Genomic DNA, 21,037 nt, shown 5'->3' with positions numbered 1-21,037 from the left:
TTGTAAAATTATACAACTCTTCTCCTTCAGAATATCTCTGCTTCCGTTCAGAGCTCCCCCAACCCTGTCTTATAGTACTTAATTTCCATATTTATCCATTTGAGTTCCTAACTTAGGCCACTTGGACATTTCATGTATATGTGCCTCGAGTTCCACCATGTGTGGTCAGGGAAAATGTGTTATGTCCGACTGAGCCCCAGTATGCTGTACAAATGCCGGACACATAGAAGGCACTTAATACTGGTTCCTTGATTGAAATGCATGACCGAACCCCACCCCCTCTCCATCTTTCCAACTCCAACCAAAACGGCCTGTTTTGTTTTGTTTTCTATTTTCATAGGTATCGTGCCCCTGAAGTTTTATTAAGATCTTCAGTTTATAGCTCTCCCATTGATGTGTGGGCTGTTGGGAGCATAATGGCTGAACTATATACATTAAGACCACTTTTCCCAGGGACAAGTGAGGTCGATGAAATCTTTAAAATTTGCCAAGTTTTAGGGACTCCCAAAAAAGTGAGTACTCTTGTCCTGAAGTTGTTATAACTTTTGATTATTTATAACTTTTACCTAGCTCTCTGATATTTTCATTTTCAAATAGGCTTATGCTTTAAAGGTTATTTTTCTCATCTTTTTTTTTTTTTTAATTGAGTGGGATGAGAAGCCAGAATCCCCACAAGACTGGAGAAAAAAGGGTTCTTGCCTTTAAGAACTTATAGGGAACATTATATTTAGAATTCTGTATATTTAACTTTGGGTTGATGACCAGCTGATGACCTCGTAGCCATCTTTGCTTATATTCTCTTTCCCACTATGCTCTATGAACGTTTATTGGCATCAGCTCTTGAATCCCAGATATCCTGGACCATTTCCTCTTAACCTTTTCTTGTTTCCTTTTATATACGTCTGCCATGGATATTTGATTTCTTGAGCTGAGTGCTTCTTAATTAACTACTGGCCAGACCTTACTTTCTGATACGTACTTAATAAGTACGTGTAATTACATCCTAATTATATTAGTATGTGCCTTGTAGTTAAAATAGTTATGAAAGCTTTAACGTAATTTGTTATTTCCTAGCTACATGCAGTTTTCAGCACTGGCTGCAATGTCTAACAGAATGAGCGTCTTTGTAATAACCAGCTGCTTTGTATACCACTCGTGCTTATTTAATCAAAGTCACCTGGGGTATCATCATCAAGATCCGATAACTGGACAAGAGTTTAATATTTTGAAATTCATAAAAGTGCTTTCTCATTTTCCCCTAACTCTCAGTTCAATATTCTTTCTATACTATTTATAGCACTGAGTTGTAGATGTGGTCTGGTATTTCATTCTCTGTTTATATGAATCAACACTAAAATTTTCACCACCAGTGATTTTTATATTGTACCTATGTTTTCAAATTGATGACTAAAAACCATTTTCTTTTTGCTCTCCTGTCCCACCCACTTATGTATTCCTGAAACAGAGTGACTGGCCAGAAGGGTACCAGCTTGCATCCTCTATGAACTTCCGTTTTCCCCAGTGTGTCCCTATAAATTTAAAAACTCTTATTCCCAATGCCAGTAATGAAGCTATTCAGCTTATGACTGAAATGTTGAACTGGGATCCAAAGAAGCGACCAACAGCAAGTCAGGTAAGATGAATCCCCCTGGTACAGTGGGTTTTTGTTTTTTTCGTTTTTTTTTTTTTTTTTTTTTTTTTTTTTGTTTGTTTGCTTTTGAGATTTTACAATACCAGGAATTTTTTCATTTAAAGCAAGTCTGTTCTCAACCAGCGTTTTACCAGCCTGTAACTAAGCCTGAAAGCGTGGGCATCCAATATATAATAAACTCATTTCTAGGCCTATAACATCCCTGGGAGAATTGAGAAAACAGCTGCTCCAATGGTTTTCTGTGTCTTGTGGTTCCAATGAGGTTGAGGCTGAAAGGAATTAATTTCTGTAATGATAAAAATTCAGGCATGTGATGGCTAATTAGGAAGAAACTTGTCACTGGTACTAAAAGGTTATCTCTTTAGTTGTGCAACATAGGAGACTTTCTATGCTCTCCTGTGATTTAGAGGTGGGGTCTTGTTCACTCTACGCAAAGGTATCACGCCTCCGTAGGACTGCAGTATTGTTCACTCTCCAGCTCCCACAAGAGGCCAGCAGGTGGCACCCTCGCTCAGCTCCTTCGTGACCAGCCCTTAGGCATCTACAGATACTCAAGTCTCAGTCTTCAAAATGCCATGGCTGTCTTTGCAAAGGGCTTAGATGGAAAAAATGATAATAAGCTTTCTTGTATTCTTATTGTTATTTAAATATAAATTCAGCATTAAAAGCACCAAAAAATATTTGGCTTTTTAAAAATTTAACTTGAGAAATGTTTTCTGAAAGTGAAGTGGAAGAACAAATGGGAAAGAATAGGCAAGACAGGTTTGAACAAGACTAAGTAATTGGAGGACAGTGGTAGGGGCAAACAGCTTGCCCAATCAAATATTAAAATAATCTGTAAAGTGAGAGGATTACAACAGTGAAGGGACTAGCATAAGAACCGACAGAGAGCCCGACTTGCAGAAGATGTAAGTCAGCAGTGGGTAAACATGGCATCACAAATTGGGGGGAGGGGGACTGTCACTGGCACAATTAGTTAATTCTCAGGAAAAATGTAAATTTAGGTTATTTCTTATCATACTTTTCAAGTAAATCACAGAAAGTTTAAATAATAAGGACAAACTAAACTATCAAGAACTAAAGAAAGTATAGGTGAGTATTTAATCTCAAGCTAAGAAACAGATGAGTATAAAAGTAGCAGAAGAAACCACAAAGGGAAAACTTGGATTTTTTTTTCATCATGATAAGTGCGCTCCTCACGCCCCATTGCCTATTTCCCCCACACCCCTACGCACCTCCCCTCTGGTAACCATCAGTTTGTTCTCTGTAGGGAAAACTCAGATTTGATCACATAAAGATTAAATTTTTTTCCCTTATAAAAATCTTAAGGTTGGAAGACAAACAGCAAGAATTCTTTTTAACAAATGAGACGGTGTTTTCTAATGTTTCTAAATACTTAATAACTTTTGTAATAAGAATATAATAAAAGTCTTTAACTCTTACCTAAAAAAAGATAAGTGGGCATAAGACATTTTTAAAAAATCAGAAAAAGAAATAAAAATTACCAAAAAATATTTTTTTAATGTGCAGCCATTGTTCATTATGGTAAAATGCAAAAACAACAACAAAGCAACAAAAAACAGCTGAAAGGCTATTTCTCTAAGTAATGGGAAATATTTTTGCAATGCAGTATATCAAGAACGTTGAAAACAATCCGAAAGCTGGATAAAGATTTATGCCCACAGATGTTCAAAGCTAATTAAAAACTGCCCATTGGAGGTATAGACCTAAGTGTTCCTAAGGGAACATTTGAAGTATATATATCCTTAATATAGACTACTTTGCCCCCATTAAAAATGGAATTTGTAAAATAAAGTAACCACTTTGGAGAATCCTTAAGCCCAAATGCTAAGTTTAAAAGTAGGCTAGAATATTATACATACAATATGATTTTATTTTAAATATATATATATATTTTTTTTTATATGACTAGAAAGAAGTACAAAAAAGCAAAACATCAAAATGTGAGCAACAGTTTTTTCCTGGTGTTGGCATTGGGGATTATTTTAATTTCTTCTTGAGAACTTTCCATACATCCTTATTCTATGCAATGATCAAATATTTCCCAAAGAAACAGGAAAAAACAAATTCTTTCTTAAAGACTCACCTCTTCTTGAAGGATGGTAGCTGATATCTTAAAGAGGAAAAATTGTTACAGATGAAGTTTTGAAATTGCAAATCACATTTATAAATGTTCTAGCTCCAAAATACAGTACATTTTTAATTTAGGCGTATTGACATACTAATTAATAGGACTTAATTAAGAAATTGAGTGCTTTCTGTGCGTCAGGTACTGATGTATTTAAATCGCCTGTATTGCAGAGCTCCACTTAGCAATGTCCGTGTAATTAACACATGCGTCGGTTGTGGTAGGGGACATCGCAGAATACAAACACTTTCCTACCTCCTCAGACACACAAACACAAAGTGCAGAACTGGGAACTTTCCTCCTTAATCCAGGCATATGATGACTGGTAAAGGGATCAGCATCCACAGCTGAGCCGCACAGAAGGCTTCAGACATTCTCTAGACCAACTTTCATCAACCTTAGCACTCGTGACAGTTGGATCAGATGAGTCTTTGTTGTGCGGGCCATCCTGTTATTGTAGGCTGTTCAGCAGCATCCCTGGCAGCATGCCTAGATGCCAGTCGCACCTCCCACCCCCAAGTTGTGACTATAAAAAAAAATGTCTCCAGAGGGGACTAACTGCTCCTAGTGGAGAACCACTACTGTAGACTGTGTCACCAGACGGTCATCAGGGGCCCTCCCCTCAACCCCACCACCTCCACGCAGCAGCAGCAACTGACTGATCTAGTTACAACCCAAACAGTGATCATTTTTTATTATTTTTATATTGTCTTCCCATAAATATCTTCTCTTTGCTGGCATATTGCTATAATTAGCTCTAACACATATGCATTTATAATCTCCTTTCTTAGAATTTTTTTATTGCTAGTAGGTATGTAGCTATCCTTAGGCTAAGAGTAGCCCTGAATTTTATATAATATTCTAGTTAATCATTTAAAATGAACTACACAGAAAGTTTTCTTAACTCATTTCCTACTGGATGGATTCTAAACCATGATCAGTATCTAGCATTTTAGTCTGAATTGATCACATCAAATTTAGCCAATGTTATAAGCTAGATTTTGTTTTCATGTAGAATCTTTAAATACAACAAAGTTGCTTTGCCTGGACATTACATGTGAGTTTTACATTCTTCCTACTATGTTGTACCTTATTTTTTAAATGAAATTTATTTCCTAAATCATTATTTCCTGGTTATCTTCTTGAAGGTACCACATAAGGGGAAAACTGAATGCTTTCTAAGTCTTTGAAGTTCATCTAGGCTAGTGCTGTATGCCGAGCCCACTGCCAGTCAGTCGTTTATGCACAATAAATTTAGGTGTAACCTTTTCCACTTCTTATTTCCATGCTTTTGTAGGCATTGAAACACCCGTATTTTCAAGTTGGTCAAGTATTAGGCCCTTCCTCACATCATCTGGAATCGAAACAATCTTTAAATAAGCAGGTGCAACCACTAGAATCAAAGCCATCTATAGGTGATCTGGAATCTAAGCCTCTGCCGGACATAAATGATCAGAGTGTCAGACAGCCCCCGCCGAAAAACAGCCACCAGCCACTGCAGTCCATCCAGCCGCCACAGAATGTGAGTGTCCAGCCAGCGCCAAAGCAGCCGAATCAACAGAAACAGCCACAAACCCTGTTTCCAAGTATCGTCAGAAACCTGCCAACTGTAAGTAGCCCATAAACAACACTTCAGATGCGACAGTTCGGCTCAGTTAGGATTTTATTTTCTAGGCATTCCTAAAAATGTGGGGGAAGCTATAAAAGATTATTTATGTTAAAGTCCCTGCTTCCTCTGCCAGGAGTTTAGCAAGAGATAACTAAAATTCGAATATGGTTTATAAAAAGAAAAACAGCCAAGATGAATGTAATAAAGTTTGGATGCTACAGACTTTAACAGTTATTTAGATGTGAAAGAACTCAAAGAATTTAATAGAATCTGGGACTCGAGAGCTGATCCTAAATCGTAAGGATTTTAACAGTAATTTTATACTATTTTTTAAATACTAAAGAACATGAACAGAATGGGTTTTTTAAGTATCAAGCATAGTCTAAGACTTTCTCTTCCTATTTCTTTTGTTAGGTTCAGGGAGCTCATCAGGGGCCAGAATAGCTCTCTCCTCAAGATGTGTACTCCCAAACGCATTTGCATTGTGGGCATTTTAAGGACCGAGAGATCTCAACGAATACTGTCTAATTCCTTATCTATTCCTGCCGTGCTTATATAAGCCAGCCCTGCTCCCAATAGCACTAATCCTCTTCTACCATACTATTAATTACTTGGTTCTTACGTGTATTGTGTATTATCTCGCTCTTCCTATAGAATGTAGGCTCCGTGAGATCAGGGATGTTTGTCTGTTTATCAGTACGGGCCCTGAACCCAGAATGGTGCCTGGCACATGGTTGAATTCTCAGTTTATTTGTTGAACAAATGAATTAATTGTCCATACTACATCTAGGAGTCTACATCATCTAGGGGCATTTCTTTTCTTTATTTTTTTATAAGATTTATTTATTTTAGAGAGAGAAAGAAAGCACATGAGCAGGAGGGGCAGCAGGAGAGAGAATCTCAAGCAGACTCCATGCTGAGTTTGGAGCCCAACACCGGGCTTGATTCCACAACCTTGAGATCACTACCCGAGCCGACACCAAGAGTTGGACACTTAACCAACTGCACCACCCAGGCGCCCCCTCTTTGGGACATTTCTGACTATTCGGAAGTTCTTGCTTATACTGAATTAAAATCTGGTTTTCTGTAGCTTTTTTTTTTTTTAAAGATTTTATTTAATTATTTATTTGAGAGAGAGAGAGCATGCAAGCATGAGGGAGAAGCAGAGCCTGATGCAGGATTCGATCCCAGGACCCTGAGATCATGACCTGAGCCAAAGGCAGCCGCTTAACTGACTGAGCCACCCAGGTGCCCCTTCTGTAGCTTTTAATAAAAGTGAATCACTCTTCGAGAAAAGCAGCCATTCAGATATTTTAAAATAGCCCCTAGGGGCGCCTGGGTGGCACAGCGGTTAAGCGTCTGCCTTCGGCTCAGGGCGTGATTCTGGCGTTATGGGATCGAGCCCCACATCAGGCTCCTCCGCTATGAGCCTGCTTCTTCCTCTCCCACTCCCCCTGCTTGTGTTCCCTCTCTCTCTGGCTGTCTCTATCTCTGTCAAATAAATAAATAAAATCTTTCAAAAAAAAAAATAAATAAAAAAATAAAATAGCCCCTATATCACCTGCCCTTTTCTCTAGGAGAAACATCCCTGGTTCCCTCCCACTCCACACATGACATCATTCACCAATGCCTGAGAGATCCCTCGTTCCTGTGTAGGAAGGAGCCTTTGAGTCCCCTCACCATCCTGCTTTCCATTTAGAATGAGGCTGCCAGAACCAGAGGCAAACCACGGGAAGGGAGTATAAACCACGTGAATCACCTCCAACATTCCAGAACCATATGTGCACTCATGCCACCAAAGATTACATTTTTGTTGTTTGGTTTTTTGTTTTTTTCTTGGAAGGCACATCAAATGTTGACTCATACTGAGAAGAAAAGAAAAGAAATGAATATTTATTGAATATCTACTAAGTGCCATGTACTTGTATGCATTCACTAGGTTAAAGTACCCTCATATCCTAGCCCTAAATTTTTAGGTAGCTAATAGGTTCCAGAGATGGGATTGAACATTCTGTCAACTAAAATTCCTAAGTCTGTTTTTCACAAGTGCTTTTGCTAAATCACGTATTCTTTACTTCTTTCTTGTGTATTTGATCTCTGGGATTCAAAAAATTGCAAGACCTTAGTTTTACCTCTCCAATTTCTTAAGTATTATTATCTGGTCAGTTTAACCGTTTTTGCCTAGCATGTCACTAACTATGCATTGCTTTAGCTGTTCATTTGCTTTTTTCCTCCCGCACCTTCATGATGAACAGAATGGCAGTGAGCCCTTGAGCAGGCCACCAGGACCCTCTTGTAGAACGCCACCGATCCACCGAGAGTACTCTTGGTCAGACTACTGAACAATGTACTTCGTCTGCTTGGGCCGCTATAACAAAATACCATAGACTGGGTGGCTTTTAGCCAGAAATTTATTTTCTAGGTGCTGGAAAGTCCAAGATCAGAGTATTAGCCAATTTGATTCCTAGTGAGGGCCTTCTTCCTGGTTTGTAGAAAGTGCCTTCTTGCTTTGCCCTCACATGGCAGAGAGAAAAAGCAAGCTCTCTGGAGTCTCTTTCATGAGGGCACTAATCCCATCATGAGGGTCTCATCCTCATGACCTCATCCAAACTCTAGTTACCTCCCAAAGGCCACTTGTCCAAATAGCATCACATTAGACTTGGGCGATAAATTTGGGGGGGGGGGATGTACAAATTTCAACGTATAAATTTGGGGGGAAATAAACATTGAGTCTGTAATAGTACTGACCCACCTTTGTTGTCCTTTGTCACTTCACTGATAGCATCAAAGACTCTGTCACCGACTTTGTTGAAGGCCACAAAGACTACATGTATTCATTGTTTGCTTTTTATAAAAAATGGTGGCCTATATGATCTACCCACATCTTTCCCTCAGTGCTCAAAAACTTTGCCTTAAATAACTGATTTTAGAATCTTTGCCCTCATCCTATACCAAACGTATTAAAGTGGAGTTTGCAAAAATCCACCTTCTACTTCATAAACATTATTTACATTTGCCCCTTTCCAGTCTTCTCAGACACACAGGACAACTTGGTATAACTGTCGTTGCTCGGCCGCATACAGCACCAGCACCCTGCAAAACAACTCAACTGAGTAAGAGGCTCAAACTCAGCTAAATATGACCTTTGATTAGCTCTACTTATCTGGGATCTTAGATTGTTTTATTCTCCTTAGTCTAGAGTTAATTTTCCCGGCAAAGAAAACAATAGTATAATACAGGTTGGCAAACACGTTTTCTGTCCTCAGCCGTCACTAAGGCATCACGGGCTCCAAGCAATAGCATATCTATTCTTTAAACATCTTCTTGCCCCAAACATAGCTGTATTCGCTGACCTTGCTTCCAAATTCCCTGATTTTCAGTTACCTTTTGGATTTTTCAGTTTATGTGCCCCAAAACTGCCCCAGATAAATTTGAATAAAACCACTGTCTGGTCCAGGTCAGGTGGTCTTCCTCATTCCTTATTTTTATTAACAGAGCTACCATCCTGAAACAATCAGGCTGAAGCTTTTAAAGTCATCCCTGCCCTTCCTTGTCTGTATGCATTAGGATTACATTCTGTGACTTATGATGGAAACCTGACCACTGAGGCTCAAACAATAACGGGTTATTTTCTCACATAACAAGAAGTCAGGTAGTGGGCCAAACCAGGGCTGGTGCAGACTGTAGAAGGAACCAGACTGCTTCTGTCTCCCTGTTCTGCCATGCTTATTCCTGTGGCCACTCCTAGCTGCCACTCCTTTGGGGTTGCTTCTGCATTCTAGAAGAGGGAAGAGTGAAAGCCACTGGCATGCCAGGGGAGTCCAAAAATAGCTCTCCTGGAAGTCCCTCCAGTAGACTTACACTGACAACTCATTAGCTAGATCATGTCACATGGCTACATATAGCTGAAGGAGGCTGGGAATTCAGGTATTTTAAGTAGGCATATTGCTGCAGTGAACCAAATCTATTAGTAAGGAAGACGGGAAGAATGGCTACTATGTGGGCACCTAGCTGTGTGTACCACACTCTCCTCTGACCTGTTCAGGGAGAGGCAAAGCCCAGGCCTTTTATTCCTTGTTAAGAGCAAATGTATTCTTTTGTGAGCATTCCAGTATAACTGCAGAGGCTTCCTATCTGAAGAGCCTGGCCTTCTAGAATGTTGCCTTTATCTCACCACTTTTTAGCTCAAAGACATTCAGTGTTCTTCACTGCCCACAGGAGAACTGCAACTCGTTAGACAGACACAGGAGGCCTTCAAACTCTTTCATCAGCCTGTCTTTGCAACCTGTCCTCTACTATTTCCAGCACCAACCATCTACTTTGATAAGCTAGGTCTACACTTTCTTCCTGGGAAATACTCTGGCACTTTTCTTTTTTTTTTTTTTTCCTTTTTTTTTTCCCTTTTTTTTCTCTTTTTTTAAAGTAGGCTCCATGCCCAGTATGGAGCCCAACATGGGGCTTGAGCTCACGACCCTGAAATCAAGACCTGAACTGAGATCAAGAATCGGACGTTCACTGACTGAGCTATCCAGGTGCCCCTGGCCCTTTTCTATTAAAAAGTTGTACTCCTGGGGTGCCTGGGTGGCACAGCAGTTAAGCGTCTGCCTTCAGCTCAGGGCGTGATCCCAGCGTTATGGGATCGAGCCCCACATCAGGCTCCTCTGCTATGAGCCTGCTTCTTCCTCTCCCATTCCCCCTGCCTGTGTTCCCTCTCTCGCTGGCTGTCTCTATCTCTGTCAAATAAATAAATAAAACCTTTAAAAAAAAAAAAAGTTGTACTCCTGTATGTTCTCTTCCAAACTCTGGTACAACGATAATAGTAATAACAACCATACCACCTAACTTTAATAACTTGTTATGTGTTAGGCCCTATCCTAAGGACTTTCAAGGTATTTTACTATTGCATTCAGAAACACTAATTAGAGGGGCGCCTGGGTATCGCAGTCGTTAAAGCGTCTGCCTTCGGCTCAGGGCGTGATCCCGGCGTACCGGGATCGAGTCCCACATCGGGCTCCTCCGCTATGAGCCTGCTTCTTCCTCTCCCACTCCCCTGCTGTGTTCCCTCTCTCTCTGGCTGTCTCTATCTCTGTCAAATAAATAAATAAAATCTTAAAAAAAAAAACACTAATTAGAGAAATACTGCATATCGCCATTTAAGGAGGAGGAAGCCAAGGCTTTGAGAAGTTAAGTCACTTGCCCAAAGAGACACAGTCACACATGACAGTTTTCCGAATTATAGATCATGAGGAGTCAATTCTGATCCTAAGTTTTCGAGTCTCACCCCAACCCAAATCCAGAGATCTCTCCTCCCTCTGAACTCCCTTCATATTTTTAGCATGTGCTACCTGTTTTTTGTTAATACTTTTAAATGTATATATATATGTATCTTCTTAACTATATGAAAGGCTCCTTGAGAATGGGTACTCTTAGTGGCAAATAGAATAGCTTGTGCGTAAAAGGCATTCAGCAAATGATTACAGATGATGATGACTGATTTTTCACCACAGAAGCCAAATGGCACACTGGGTCATAAAAGTGCTCGGAGGCGTTGGGGTCAGACTGTGTTCAAGTCTGGAGATAGCTGGGAAGAGTTTGAGGACTGTGATCTTGGAGCCTCCCATTCCAAGAAGCCAAGCATGAGTGCATTCAAAGAAAAGAGGAAAAAAGATTCTCCATTTCGGTAAGATTTCACATTCCAGGAAAATATATTTTTATCATGCATCAACTTTATATTGCTCATTACATATAAATGAATGAAGATGTTAAAAGACAATGAGTAGCTTACTATTGTTTTCTTCCACACACCGCAGATCTCTCTGCATACCTCTGGGAAGGTAAGATTCTTGACTTCTCACAGTAATGATTCTCTGTATTAATGGCTTGAGTGTTGCATTGCATGTGTGTGTTGGGGGGGGCGGTTCTTGTGAAGTTTTTAGTGTGCCCTACTGAATTATGATCACCATCGTTCCCATTTGAAATCCGCATGCCTATTTGAAGAAAAGCAAAGCACAATCTACAAAGGTAATGGTTTCCTCTGATGGTGTTCAGATTCGCTAATTTGTTTGCTATTCTAACCTTTTTTGATCATTTCCTAAACTTTTTCTGGAAGTTTCATATCTCCGGCAGTCCTTTTCTTTTATAAGTCATCATTAGTGCACTATACAACTTTGAAGTGAGGGTGGGTTAAATTTTATAAACAAAAGTTTGGAAAAATATTGTCTTTTTTTTCCCCCCTCTTTGGAACAAAAGAGGGAGAAAAGTATTGGCAGGAGGCAGGGAGTTTTATCTAATAGTTATCTGGCATTTACTTTGGGGCACACATGTCTCTGAAGTACATGGAAGATTTTGTTAGGAGGTCTTCTGCTTGGATAATTCTTAGTCAATAGGTTTCCAGATCCTCAAGTTCCATAGGTACTCTTCCCGAAAGCACATGAACTTTAGAACAAACATGCTTAATCCCCCTCCTATTTTATGCCAGAAAGTCACACACCTCGCAGCATTTTCAAATCTGGAGTGGCATAAACGTGTAACCACCTTTGAGATGCCAAACACAGGGAGAAGTCAGAAGACTGCCATCTTCGGCTCAGAAGCCTTTGTTGCCCTATGCATATTTCTCTTAGGGGAAAGAAAACCCCACATTAGAAACAGGCCATGGTAGCCGGTGTTGGAAAGCACGGGGATTCAGAACCACTAAAGCAACAGAGCCTAATGATGCTTATTCTTCTAAATGTAGTAGAATGTTCTGTGAAACTGATTTTTTTCAAAACCCATGGATATATGTCGTACATAATTTTTTGAAGATTCAGTGTTTTATGGAATAAAGTGGTTAAAACTTACTTTATCAAGTCATACCATGTAATATTCCAATTGTAGTTAATCCTCATATTTCATCTTAGCAATTATTTATTGTTTTCTATCTATTAAGAAACAAGAAATAAAATGATTTAATTTGTGATAAAAATTATAGATGTCAACTTAAAGATATGTAGAGAACTACATAGTTGCTTTTTTTTTAAAACAATTCTTTGCATCTGCATCGGTGTACTATGTAGACAACTTGAAAACTTTTTTTTAAAACCCATGTCAACCTAATTCCAGCAGCATTTTATCATGTGTTTTAGATGGAAGAGATTTGAATCAAAATCTACAGTTAAAATCAAGTTTGTAGTCTATATACTTAATTCGGGCAAGGGAACAATTGGTAAATTTCTTCAATATCAATTATTCCGTTTCTCTTGAAATCCTTTAGAAAAACTGTATGATAATGAATTCTTACTGTATATTTGTTCCATTTTTATTTTTTGGTATCTTCAAATGGCTTTATACAATTTAGCCATAATAATAATAATTATTGATATACTTCCACTTATTAAGCACTTACCTAAATTTTAATTTATAAATTAAAAATAGTGTAGAATACTGAGAGTCAGATAGGTCAGATAAATAGGCTGCCTAAAATCAGATGAGGCCTAATTCAAAACTATCTGTACCTCTGCCTCTCTTCTGTATCACACTGTTTCTTAAGCAATAGGAACTCAAATACGTGGTGAACAGAGTGCACTCTGCTAGTCTCTGCTCAGTTTCTCAGGCAGCCTAGGCTGCTCATAAAGAATACAACAGATCAAATACTAAAGTGCAAAACTTCCACTTATAAGTTTGTCTTTTTTTTTTTTTTAGCGAACAAAAGATTTATACTTGTATGCATGCCCGGTAGACAATTACTAAATACCTAGATGGTATTAAGCAAAGGTATGAACAGAATGTAGTCTGTCTTCATCCCACCAAATGTACAGCAGCCGAAGTAAGACCTTCAAGTAACACAAGAACAGAGCGTGTATTCAGTTCTGCTAATGAAGGAGCTGTAGGAGCCCAAGAGTTCTGTTTATGGGCAAATCACTTTGAGGAGGAGAGCAAAGTGTTTTTGGAATGAGCAGTTTTGAAAACGGGTAGGATTTCAGCAGTTGGTAGGACTACGGTGGAATGAGGGAGAGGGAAAGAAGCCAGAAATGGGTGAGGCTGTTTCTAATGAAAGGGTCCTACCTGTGTCTAGGGCTACCCCAGAGCAGGCTGGGGTAGCCAAAAGTTCAAAGGGCCAACCAAGTCAGTGTCGGTCTCTAAGGGGGTCCCAGACCACCTCACTGATCAGACATTACTTTCGCAGACAGTTAAGGTGGCTATGATTGTCTTCCCTTTCAATGTGCCGTCTTCCCCCGTTATTAATCCACAACTGTAGCAGTGGTGGGAAAGATAGAAACATTATACACAGGCAATCTGATGCTCAGTTATAAACTTTCTGTCACATAATGTCTAGTATTAAAAATGATTGTGTGGACAGCCCAGTATCTGTTGGGGGAGAAGTTGTCATGTAGTGTCCCTATCAGCAAAAGGACTCTGATGGAAAACACTTAAGTGAGGTGACCTTGCCCTTGAAAAGATGACCAGGGGGTGGGTGAGAACACAGTAGCTATTATCTTCACATTTTTTCACATCATAATGCTGCCTTATGTTGACTTTTAAGGCTTCCAGAGTCCGTACCCTCAGGCTCCAACTACTCAGCTGGGGAAAACAAGAGCTTACCTGCTGCTTTTTCCCTAAAATCTGATTCTGAACTGTCGACTGCCTCAACAGCTAAACAGTACTACTTGAAGCAATCAAGATACCTTCCAGGTAAGCAGAGAAAATAAAATGTTTACCGCCAACTAGGATAGAGGTCAGGCTCAAGTGTCCTGGAATCTTTGCAGGAAGGGCACCAGTAAGATAAAAAGTGTAATCACGGTGCTCTTTGCTGGCTCGCCTTGTCAGTACTGGTTCCCAAGGACTTTTCCGAGTCTCCTGCCTCTGTGAAGTCTGCTCAAGAAATGCCTAGTCAAAAATCAAGATGAGAATAGGCTTCAAAAAATACCACTCTCGCCCACCAAGCTATGTCTTTAAGTAAGTGCTAAATTTTGTTAAAATAATTCTGCACCCCCATCACACCATTTCATAAAATGTGAGATTGTACACTGTTTCCTAAATGATATAGATTATGTTTTTGAAAGATCATGGTGGGTAGAGCATACTAGGTGCCCAAGAGGGTCAAGGAGGCTGGTCAAAAGCCCATTGCATATGTCTGGATAGAGAGCGTAGTGGCTTCCTCCAGAGTGGTGAACGTGGAGACAGAAATGGGTTAAGTTTCAGTGTATTTCAATAGTGGAAAAACAGGTGCTGATAGATCAGCATGGATGATGATAAAGAAGGAATTAGTGTTGGCTTCTGGGTTTTTGACTTGGCGATGACTGGGGGGATGGTGGTGACTTTCACTGAGAAAGGGAAGATTAGGAGAGGATAGGAGGTATGGAAGTTGGAGAAACGGGAGTTGAGGTTGGGATGCCTAGCAAACATCTGAGTTGATCTATCGAAGACAACTGAATATATGAACCTGGAGCTTAGAAGAAAAATCTAGACAGATGGTGGGGAGTTTATGATGTGCCTGCAAGCAGCATTTTCTCCTCAAAATCCACTTTAAAAAGAAAAGTTTAAATTCAATTGAGTCTAAAAGGGAATCAATTTTTAAGTAACTGTGTATCTATACAGATACATCTTTAGTCCAAAAAGAGGGAGAGAAGAAATTTTTCTTTTGTGGGCATGGCTGTTTGCAGCTTTCTGAATGTAGTGAACAGGCCACTGGGTTCATGTGAGGAAGTCTCCAGAAGCAAGCCATGGTTTTCATCTCCCAGGAGTTTGGGAAGGAGGGATAAGGAAGACAAGAGACAAGGCTGAAACTGGATTGTTAGCAAGAGATTGCTGCGTAACATCGTTCCGTATACCTTTTAGGCAACCATACAAATTTCAGTTCTACGAATCCAGTAGAGATTGACTCCTATTATCAGTAATTGAAGGGAAAAAATGAAATTACAGGGCTGTAAAAATAACTTGGAGAGGAAACAGGAGGCACAGCGGCTGCGCAGGTTTAGCCACACGTGTTGAAGAAGTTGAGATAAATGCAGGGAGAACAGAGCCAGGCTTTCGGACTACACTTCTCTGTCCAGTAGTAAGAAGGAAGATATTGTCCTATCCCAGGGAAATGGAAGGGATTGGCATGAAGTTATCCCTGGGTATTTGGAGATGTGTGGATTCAATGTTTGTTTTGTTTTAGCCTTTATAGAGGAGGTGACCCAGCTGGTCTGTAACGGATGAGCAGCATGTCTCCGTGCAGAAGGAAGGGGAAGACATCATGGGACCCATGGATAGTGTACACATTCATTTGTGCATGCTGTTGATTCCTCCATTTTATTCATTCATTCAGTAATACATATTAAGTGCTTACTATGTGCCAGGTACTTAATGACCTAGGCACTGAGATATCTATACAGCTCTGAACAAGACACAAAAGGTCCCTGCTCTCCGGGAGCTTGTGTTCTAGTGGAGAGAGAAAAGGCAAATTCACAGGTGGTGATGAGTGCTGTGGAAGCAGAGAGATGACCTAGAGTGTGGCTGCGGGGGGCACTCCTCAATGCCCTCACCTTTGACCTGATACCAGAAGGATAAGGAGGAGGCAGTCAAGTGGAGAGCTGAGCAAAGATGTTTCAGGCGGAGGGAAAGACACTGGCTTGAGAAGTAGATCAACAGGCTGCATATTTGGAGCTTAAAGGCCTTAGGGGAGAGGAGTGAGAGGGGAGGAGGGGGAGAGTCAGCAGGGTTCAGATGAGGCAGCACCTTGAGGGCAGGGGAAGGAATTTGGGGTTCATTCCGGGTCCGATGGAGGCCTTTGAAGGAACCTCAGGAGACGAGTGACATACAACACATGTGTTAAAAAGACTCTGTGCAAAGGATGGATTGAAGCAGGGCAAGGCTAGAAGCAGGGAGGCCAGCTGAAAGCTACCACAGTCCTCCAGGGGAAAGATGATGATGACCTCGAGGGAGCTGGGCTCTTGATAGATTTTGGAAGTGGACTTGCTAATGGATGTTGGTAGAAAATAAGGGAAAAGCGAATTTGGAGCTTGAATCCGAGCTGGATGGTGGTGCCGTGCTCTGAGAGGGGGAAGACTGAGGAGGCACAGGATTGGGTGGTGTAGAGGTAGACAGTCCTGTGTGGGGGCTGTTGTATTTGAGATGCTTGTGAAACATGCCAGCATGGAGAGGCCACGCGAGCGGAAGGAGGGAAGAGCCAGACACGCCGAGGAGGGACCTGGGCCAAGGAGAACAGATACAGGAGGCCTCAGAGACTCCCGGACAGTATGTAAGTCCATGGATTGAGTAGGATCACCTCCAGAGAGATTGAGTGGGAACCACGATAGTGGCAGAAGAGGGAGCTGAGCAAGAGGAAAGGAAGGAGCCAGGCAGAAGAGGGGGAGACCAGGCACAGGTGGTTTGCAGAGGCCAAGAAGGGAGAGTTTACCTGAAAGAGTTTACTGCTGAGCAGTTATATGAAGGGAAACGCCTGATAAAATCCGACAGTGGAGAGGTCCCTGATGTCCCTGGGAATGCAGTTTCAGTCTGGAATGGTGAGGGAGAACTAGGCTGGAGTAGGTTGAAAAGCGATGAGAAGTGAGAAATTAGGGACTGAAAAGGCAAACTACTTGGTGGACATGTTCTGCTGTGAAGAGATTAGAAACAGCATACTGGAGCAGGCTCAGGGAGCACTTCAATGATGGGGATTCTGGGGGGTCTTTGGAGCTCATCTACATGTGGTCAGGAATGATCGCTTACAGAGGGAGGGATTAGTCATGCAGGAGAGGAGGAGGACACAGGAGGGACTGAAGTCCTTAGGAAGGTGAGGAGATTTGGAATTAAGATCATAAGAGATGGGGGCACTTTGAAAGCAGCAAAGATACCTGCCTTATAATCTCTATCTAGATACCTGTAGGTTTGTAAATGTCGGTGTTGATACCATGAGGGAGTTCTGCTCTAACTGCAAAGCAGAGGATGTGGCAAAGTTCCCAGAACACAGATTTAAAAGGGATACTTTACCCTGAAGGAAAGGAAAGGAAAAGGAAAAGGAAAAGGAAAAGGAAAAGGAAATCAGGTAGGAAGTTGGTATTTTCTTATCTATACAAGGGAGCCCTCTGGTGGTGGGAAAGGCAACTGTAAATTTTTGTTAGGATAAATGGATCCAAAACCAGGATCCACCCTGTTTTCATATTTCTGCTCCGTAATGTGGTTTTCTGGGACATATTTTAGGGTATCTGAGACTGGTCTGGTCATTTCCTTTTTAATGAGAGAGAGCTAACAGATTCTGCAAATTACTGTGGGTCAGAAGCTTAGCTGTAATTGAAACTTAATAGACTTGAAATTAAGAATTGCATGAAATCTAAACTTGAGTCTTACTGCTCCCCTGTTGGCATTTTTTGTCTTGAGGATGCCCCTCTACAGCTGGATGAGATTTGAAACTAAAATTGAGCTCAGTTCAGTCACCTGGACAAACATTTATTGAGCACCTATCATGAGCCAGCAACTACAGAGGATAGAAACTGTAATAAGTGATCCTTGATATTTGTGATCCAAAGTTATTTTTATAATTGAGTATCTTCATTAATAAAAAATAATAATAATATCTTTGGCGGCCCTCTTTTTTTTTTTTTTTTACCATAAAGCCAAGCATAAAAGGTCTTATTAAGCATCAACCTTTAGGATCATAGGAGCTCTAGAAATGTACCATATACTTTCAGGGCAGCATGACATTATACTACAAGAATTGGCAGATCTGTGACACTGGCCTTCAGGGAGAGAAACGCAAGAGTCATAGTTATTGACCTGCTACTGACCGGCTGTGTACTGGAGCAAGACTTTGAGATTCTGTTTTCTGTTACTTACAATGGGACTGCAGTCATCTCCCGGCTCACCCTGTAAGCCTTAGGTACTTAATTATAGCAAGGTAGTTGCAAGTAGAGTGTGCGACGCAAGCGCAAGGCATCTCTCGGAGGTGCCTTCTGGTCTCACGCCCTGCTCCCAGAACCAGGGCTCCAGCACCCCGGATGCCGCCACGCTGGCGGGGACAGCGGCTCCCTCCACAGCACTTTTGAAACCCTGCTCCTTCTCGAGTCTCATTTATCACTTCTGTCCTTCCTCACCCCTCCCGCCCCCCCCCCCATGTCTTCAATATCCTAGGTCATTTCTGTGCTTGCCTTTCCTACTGTGTTTTAAATTTCTTCACAGGACACACACATTCCTACATGATTTGACCCCTATTCCCCTCTCCAGCCTCATTTTATGCCAGTCCCTGTTCTCTCTGTCCATGGACCGTCTCCCAGTACTCCCCATCTCAGATCCCAGGCCTACACTGTGGCCTCTCCCAAGAACACACCTCCCACTCTCTCCTGACCCCTAATCATATTCACAGTTCAGCTTAAAATTACTATCTTTTAAAGAAAGACTAGTGGAACTTTTAAAGAAAGTTGCTTCTGTTATTTGCCTGCCCCCTCAGCACCAGATTCTTTTGAACAATTTACACACCACTAAACTTTTAATGTCTCCCTTCCCATTAGAGTAGGTTATAAGAGCCAAGAGTAGAAACTAGCCTGTTGTGTTCACCATTTTTTGTCCAATGCCACACACACTTCCTGGCACGTGATAGGTGCTCAGTAAATATTTGCTAACTGATTTAATCTCCTCCGAGGCAAGGGATGATGGTATAGTCATGTCTACCTCTATCTATCACAGTGTTTGCTACATAGAAGGTGCCCAGTAAAAGCTTGTAAACTAATATGTAAATGACTTAACAGTCTGGATTGTGTCTATTTCGAAGAAATCTGGAATCTTTAAAAAGACATAATTAAAGCAATTATCTTTGCTAATAGATATATTTACTTTTAAAAACCTATTTAGGGATATCACAAGGCTAACTGGATTAACGAAATAATTTAGGTACTCAAGAGCCCATTCTTTGTTGAATTACACTTATAAAAACAGTTCATTTAAGGCAAGTTTTAGTTTGTCCCCCTACCTTGCCATTTCTTTTGGGGGGGGGGTGTCAAGGATTTTTTTTTTTTTTTTTTTGGTGATGATTTTTTCATGCATTATTGCTATCTTCTTCAGTAAGTGCATCTTCTTGTCAGGTAATTGCCTTCTATAGTTCAATTTGTAAATATTTTATCAGAAACCGAAATCCTTAAGGAGCTTTATCCCATAAAAAAGGGAAATTATTTACCTGGAGGAGTGTTTCATTAGAGAACTGGTGACCAGTAATCTTGACAAAACAACCTGGCTTTTTTCTGGCTTCAAAACAAGGGATGTTATTATATGTCTCATAAATGGGAAACTTTACTAAGGAGTTCACTCTGTGAAAGGCAAGAGCTCATCCCACCTGGAAAGAGTCGCTAACTTCCTACATTAATGGTAGTCCTCAGTGAGGATTTTCCTTGTATGAGCTAAAGAGAACACTCCATGTACAACCCAGAGGCTTAGACTGTGTGATGTCTTCACCGTCCCATATGTTGCATCCAATTTATTGTCAGTATAAAGAAAGCAAGTTCAGGAAGTTTTCAAATCTCTTAAAAAATAAGTTAAAACACCATCCTTTGACCACTAGTACCAAAGTCCACGTTGACTCCACGTTTCACATATTTCAGGAAATCAAAAATACCGTGTTTAGATTTTACTATGTCTTATATACAAATAAGCTTTGCAGATAGATCTTGACACATCTACTTCCAAACTCTCAGTTCCCCTAAGTTCTTGGTCACATGTCTGTCTTCCTGGTCACACTAAGTGTTCCTCAAGGGTCTGGTACAGAGTTCATACTGAAAACAAGTAAATGACAAGGAGATAACTTTTTGAAGAAAATTTGGGTACCACCTCAATTTTTACAAGACATTTAGCAAGAAATGTCCAGTGTTTATATTATTACTTGTATGATAGAAAACATCTTATGTTTATAAAATACACTCTGAGGATTCCAGATGTTGAAAGTATTCCAGGGTAAAGCTAACATCTGCTACATTGCAACATAAATTTATTTCCATTCTCCTCCTCCATGTTATTTCTGGTCTTCCTTTGAATGGATTATATATTTTTCCTTCAAGTTAATGGTCACACACTAACCTCTGAAATGATTATTTTGCTCTTTGAAGGTGTAAATCCCAAGAATGTGTCCTTGGTAGCCAGTGGAAAGGACATAAACCCACATACTTGGAGTAATCAGTTATTTCCTAAGTCATTGGGACCCATGGGGGCAGGACTTGCTTTCAAAAGGAGTAATGCAGGTAAAGCAAAAATACATTTAAAGTATAAATTTACATTGTTTTCCTAATGCAGATTTTTATTTTTGACTACATTGCAGCTGCCTTCTTCCAGCTGATATAACTCTGGGGGTTACACCAAAGTTCTCTAACTGGTACTTGAGCACAGATTATTTTAAGGCAATCATTTGCCAGATCTCGACTTCCATATGGATTCTGCCCTAAAAAATGCATCTCCCTGAGCAATGGGTCTCTGTTCTCCTACTTTACAAAAGAAAAGGCAAATTCTGTTTACTAGGGTGTGCTTCCTGTTTCCCCCAAAGTATAAAAATCTCGGGGGTGCCACTCAGAGACAGTTTCATATGTTGGGATCAATGTTGAGAAAGGGAGTAACTCTGATGATTGGGGAACAAATCCTGTTTAAGTGGTTTCCAGTTCTTAGCCTTCAAAAAACTGAAGGAGAGCCTCATTGA

General features: G+C 40.5%; 2 protein-coding genes across 6 annotated transcripts in view; one reads left to right on the top strand and one right to left on the bottom strand.

Moving 5' to 3' along the window:
- LOC113264443 (transmembrane protein 14C) overlaps window positions 1–21,037 on the bottom strand; it is a 100,223-nt gene that overhangs the window by 54,495 nt on the left and 24,691 nt on the right. The gene's annotated exons all lie outside the window — the stretch shown is intronic.
- The window catches only part of MAK (male germ cell associated kinase), a 55,519-nt gene that overhangs the window by 26,676 nt on the left and 7,806 nt on the right, over window positions 1–21,037 (top strand). The window contains exons 7-12 of the mRNA XM_026511483.4: window positions 341–512; window positions 1,466–1,633; window positions 5,098–5,409; window positions 10,917–11,089; window positions 13,928–14,076; window positions 20,457–20,588. Of these exons, the coding sequence (XP_026367268.2) occupies window positions 341–512; window positions 1,466–1,633; window positions 5,098–5,409; window positions 10,917–11,089; window positions 13,928–14,076; window positions 20,457–20,588 (1,106 nt within the window). The remainder of the gene's footprint in view (window positions 1–340; window positions 513–1,465; window positions 1,634–5,097; window positions 5,410–10,916; window positions 11,090–13,927; window positions 14,077–20,456; window positions 20,589–21,037) is intronic.

The sequence above is a fragment of the Ursus arctos genome, unplaced genomic scaffold, assembly GCF_023065955.2.
Source record: "Ursus arctos isolate Adak ecotype North America unplaced genomic scaffold, UrsArc2.0 scaffold_31, whole genome shotgun sequence".
NCBI classification, from domain to species: domain Eukaryota; kingdom Metazoa; phylum Chordata; class Mammalia; order Carnivora; family Ursidae; genus Ursus; species Ursus arctos.
This window is presented reverse-complemented; position numbering and strand designations above follow the sequence as displayed.